General features: G+C 38.1%; 1 protein-coding gene across 1 annotated transcript; it reads right to left on the bottom strand.

Moving 5' to 3' along the window:
• Nucleotides 1-2,331: 2,331 nt before the first annotated feature.
• LOC138310117 (nucleolar protein 58-like) lies at nucleotides 2,332-2,840 on the bottom strand. Its single transcript, XM_069251250.1, has 2 exons — nucleotides 2,663-2,840; nucleotides 2,332-2,591 (listed from the first exon to the last, which is right to left on the bottom strand). The coding sequence occupies exons 1-2, from the start codon at nucleotides 2,838-2,840 to the stop codon at nucleotides 2,332-2,334; spliced, it is 438 nt and encodes a 145-aa protein (XP_069107351.1).
• Nucleotides 2,841-5,699: the final 2,859 nt, after the last annotated feature.

The following is a 5,699-nucleotide window of genomic DNA, read 5'->3' as shown; positions in this document are numbered from 1 at the left end:
TACATCGCTATACTTACTTTATGTGTGAAATTACATAAATGATTTACGTTGGCTATACCTTTACGTTGATGGGATTCGATAGGGTTTTGTTTGTTGTAGCATGTTTGTGTAGTAGTAATTCAATTTACTTTATGGTCTGATTTTGCATTAATGAGTTCTCCCATTTCCTATTTACGTGTAGATATCAGAGTATGGATTAAAATTAAATACATTTCTATCAAGTTAGAAAGTATGATGTGTGGATTTAAGGGCTTTGATGAATAAAACTAATAGTGATTAACACTATAAAAATGGCAAGAGTTCCACTATACAAGAAGATACAACACGAATAATACCAGTCTCCAAACCCAGGCACCACGCACACACCACATACATGGGAGGCCGTCCTTACATGACCCTGGCTGTTAATAGGACGTTTATTTATTGAACCAAACCAAAACAACTGAGAGTAAATGTCAATTGTTGGCATGATCTTTGGTTGTTTGTTTGATTAATTAACGTCCTATTAACAGCTATGGTCATGTAAGAACGGCCTCCCATGTATGCGGTGTATTGCATGTGTGTAGTGCGAGGTATGTGTTTCGGGAGACTGCGGTATATTCATGTTGTGTCTGCTTGTATAGTGGAACTGTTGCCTTTTTTATAGTGTTATATCACTGAAGCATGCCGCCGTAGACACCAAGCAACATATCCCACCCGGTCACATTATACTGACAACGGGCGAAACAGTTGTCCCGCTCCCTGTAGGCTGAGCGGTAAGCAGGAGCAGAAACTACCACATTTATAGACTTTGGTGTGCCACGGCCAGGGGACAGAACCCAGAGCCTTCATCACAAGGGCGAACGCTCAACTCAAGCCCAAAAGTGAGGCGGTGCCAAGGAGGGCATTAGGAAAGATAAAGTCAGTTAGGAAGAAGAGAAAAGATAAGATCCTAAATTTAGTCGCCTTTTACGATCATGCAATAGGGGCAGCAGGTACAATTCTAACGCCCTACCTGCAGGGCCAATCTTTGATTGTAATTCTCAACTGTATGGTACATTGTAATGATGAAATCGACATGCTGATGGTAACAATATCACGGTTTCAAACGAGTAATGGCGTTCGCCAATGTGATGATTACTGTCCGACACTGTTTCTGATTGTTTTGGCAAATATGAAGGTAATTTCATGCTATTTTCCTTTTTGATTTCTTCATAATTTCCCGTCAAAAATAATGTTTTAAAAATGCACTAATTGTGCTGTACCAATTTAAAACATGGAAAACAAAGATGCATGCGGAGGTCTAAAATAGCACAATCATTGTGAAACACCTCTCTTGAATGTGGTAGATAAGCATTTTATCCATGATATTGGCTTCCCTAAGAAACTGTCGCAAGATGACGAAATATGAAGATTGTTACGCTCAATTGAGTCAGTCCTGAAACAGCTAGATGTTTCGACAATATATCAAAAATCATACACCTCTGGGTTACGACTTCGAAATTTACATGTGCAGTTGTTTGATACTGACTGTAAACATTTTTTCTTTCTCACTGTATTCAGACATTTCTCCACCTTCTAAACATGACACAACCGTTACTTTCAAAGCCAAATAAGCCATATTACGGTAAAAACTCTTTGGGTAATTATGGATTGTCAAGTTCCTGTGTCATTTTTTGGACTTCTTTTTTTTCAATTTCGTGTATCTTTTTATAACAAACACTATCTGTATGAGGCGTTTTTATCCAGAGTTTGTTTAGTGCGAGGTTACAGTGATTAGACAACGATATTCTCGGACGAACTTTAAACTGTTGATGTACGTCGGCAAGTTCACGTAAATCACGACACATCTACTCCCTATACTGTCGACACTCACGCCGAGTACGCTCACGCCGAGTACGGAATGGTTCTAGATTCTCTGGATTACAAATAAAACCTAAAGACTAAGATCTGATTGGGTGTATGTGGTGCACGTATACTGTGATTGGAGAGATTGTGTCCCATTAAGTGACCTCCCGAGACAGGTAACATACGCATTTAAAGGTCTACATCTACCTGGTTGTAGCTGATGTTTACAAACAATATGGTACTATCGTGATACTGAGAAAACCATACTTTCAGTATTCCTCGTCGTCATCCCTGGCATGTCTACTTCCTTCTTTTCATTCCCGTCCTCGTCCGTCTCCGCCCTTCTTCTCTTCGTACTTTTCGGCTCCATTCGTATCCTTATCATTCTCCCTGTCCATCAACACGGATCACCTGTTCCCCTCTCCCCCACCCTAACCTCCGTCAATTTCAACTTCGCAACCCTGTTCTCTTCTTCGTCGTCTTCTCAGACCAATTTTCTTTCCTCTAACCAATGCTTTCCTCTCCTAGACGACGTTGTTCGTTTTCTTTCCTGTACTTCTTGTCAATTCCTATCATCGACCTCATTTCCCTTTTCATTTTTCTCTCATCTACCATGTTATCTTCTTCTCTCTTACACATATAGTTCATCTGCCTTGTCGTTCTCTTCGTCGTTCTCTTCTTCCAATTTCTCATCATCGACCTCGTTTCTCTCCTCATCGTCGTTTTCGTTCTCATCACTCTTTCCCTCTTATTTCCCCTGTCCTCTGAAATGTCAAACTAATACATTTTCATCCTTCTCCTCATCATCTTCCTTTTTACCCTATGATAATTTGACTTCTGTTCACTCCCTCTTCTGCATCATCGCCGAACACGTTGTTCTTGTCCTCCTTGTCCGCGTCGTCATTTTCCTCGTCTTTGTCGTCATTTTCCTCGTCGTTTTGTCCCTCTTCATTATTGTTCCTATCTTCGTTTTTGTTCCTGTTCCTACTGCTGTTGATAATCCTACCACTCATTCGTCATTGTTCTCCGCATCCTTCTCTTCCTCGGTTGTCTTTCTCGTCTAAATCATCGCTTTCTTCTCATTCATCGCCTCCACCCGTCTCAATTGTCCCCTCCGTTGCCCTACCTCCCGTTGCCCTACCTCCCGTTGTCCTACCTCCCGCTGTATCTCTTGTCCTCGTCGGAAACTCCACCATTGTCCTCTCTATGATAAATGTATTCCTATGTTTGACATATTCTATACTTATATCAGCTATATGTGTCTAGATTTTTGAAGAGTCTGAAAGACGCATACCTCTTTTAAAGATGCTCCACCGCTCTATCAAAAACAGGACCAGACGATTTCTTCAGTTACAAAAGTTACTGACTTTAAACCATTACTGCCATTGAAAAGTTTGAGCTTATTATTTTACTTCAAGATAAAAATATTAAAAATGATTAATTACATCCCGAAAACATTCCGTGGAAGTATGACTTATATGGAATGCAGTACTGATTGCGCATGCACCGAAAGCAAAATCAATTACATTGTATTTTAAAATATTTTTTGAGTTAATTAGACATATATATATATATATATACACGATTAAACACCAATTATTGTTCAAATGATGGGTACCATTTATGTCCTGTCGGCGGTGGAGCATCTTTAAATCAATACAGATGGACAAAAAATGAAACAACGTTTTACCCTGTATTATGACTTGTATATTTCAATTTCAACAATTTTTATATGAAAAAAAGATTGAACAACAGGCATAGCCTATTCTCGTGTATAGGTAATTGTAAAGTGTACATAACAGTAAAACATTGATGTTCATGATTAACACTGGATTGTTAGCTAACACTTATAGAGCTCGTCAGTGATATTACGGATACAATGCATTGGTTCTTCATTCTAGAAATAACTTTTCCGTGACTCGTCAGTAATTTTAGAGACACCGATAGAGCTGCTCTGTCATTCATGGACTCGTCAGTGATGCTAGGGACACCATAAGTCATTTTACCATTCTAGGACTCGTCAGTGATGTTAGGGACACCATAAGTCATTTTACCATTCTAGGACTCGTCAGTGATGTTAGGGACACCATAAGTCATTTTACCATTCTAGGACTCGTCAGTGATGTTAGGGACACCATAAGTCATTTTACCATTCTAGGACTCGTCAGTGATGTTAGGGACACCATAAGTCATTTTACCATTCTAGCACTCGTCAGTGATGTTAGGGACACCATAAGTCATTTTACCATTCTAGGACTCGTCAGTGATGTTAGGGACACCATAAGTCATTTTACCATTCTAGGACTCGTCAGTGATGTTAGGGACACCATAAGTCATTTTACCATTCTAGGACTCGTCAGTGATGTTAGGGACACCATAAGTCATTTTACCATTCTAGGACTCGTCAGTGATGTTAGGGACACCATAAGTTATTTCACCATTCTAGGACTCGTCAGTGATGTTAGGGACACTATAAGTTATTTTACCATTCTAGGACTCGTCAGTGATGTTAGGGACCGTACACGTGTTTCGTTCTTATATGACTCGTCAGTGATAGTAATCCCTGGAATATCGAGGATAGCATTATGTTTATTCGCCGTTAACTAGATGCGATCAAAATAACGCATATAGGTACACGCTATAAAATTTATCTTTTTCGCAAATAAGTCATCCAAATTTGTTTATTCTTTTTCTTACCCACACCCTGGATCATGCCTATTATAGATATTTCCATAAATTCAGAGCTATAATTTCTCACAATGTGTGCTTGAATACCATGGCTATTTTTTCCCGAAACCGCCTGTCTGGTTTGACGACATCTGTTGTTTATCTATTCAGGAAAACCTTTAAAAACTGACCTATAATCAATACTAGGGACTAGGGAATTGGTAATAGTCTACATATTTTATCTAATTCCCATAGATAATTTTACAGGTCTTGTGGGTCCATTGAGGGGAGTAACGGCGTCTTAATCGCAATTTTATAAAAGTTTTTGCCTCTAAATTTATGTGTTTGTCTGCAAATGCTCACTGGAGATCAGAATATAGGTTCAAATATGTGTACAACTGGAACTACGTTCTCACGTCCCTGTGAAACGGAATACGTCATGCAAAGAGACATGCATGGGCTTATTTATTTACTCGCCTCAACTTCTTCCTGTAACGTTATGAAATCATGAGACATTAATACATGTTTAGTCCAAATGAAACGAAAAGATATAAGAATAATAAAAGAAGAAATAATTAAATTAATAAAGCTATGATTTGTATAACTTTATAGTGATAAGCGAAAATAAATAAGCAGTTTACATACATTATTGTAGACCAGAGCGAATACAATTATAATGTTTTAACAGTTTTTTTGCATATACGTGTCTGAACAGCGAAAAATGGAAGGTATTTCTATTTAATCTTGAAATTATAATTTTTAAATTAATGAATATTTTAGTCAATCAATAAAATTCCAGAATCAATTCAAAATACAAATGATTGTCTAAAAAGAGAGTATCAACGTTTACCTAGCTCTGCCAGTATTACACGTACTGTAATAGTAGGTGTAATTTTATAACATTTTTCCAGTCCAAAATGTTTAAATATTAAATCGAACAGCAAGACTTCAATGAAATAAATGGCATGGCTATAAATCTTGTGGTAATGCCATTCTAAATATAGATTGATATTTTCTTTCACGCACGATTTCTAATGTAAATCGTTCGACCATAGAAAAGGACTAAAGATAGGCGTTGGCCGCAACATCATGATAATATAATGCAGTGTTAAAAGTGGTGAAATACCCTACCCGCTTAAATACGTATATAACATGATCGGAAACACTCGGTTGTTTCCGTGGAGTTCCGACATAAACAGCACAGG

This window comes from Argopecten irradians, chromosome 16, assembly GCF_041381155.1.
Source record: "Argopecten irradians isolate NY chromosome 16, Ai_NY, whole genome shotgun sequence".
Classification (NCBI taxonomy): Eukaryota; Metazoa; Mollusca; class Bivalvia; order Pectinida; family Pectinidae; genus Argopecten; species Argopecten irradians.
This window is presented reverse-complemented; position numbering and strand designations above follow the sequence as displayed.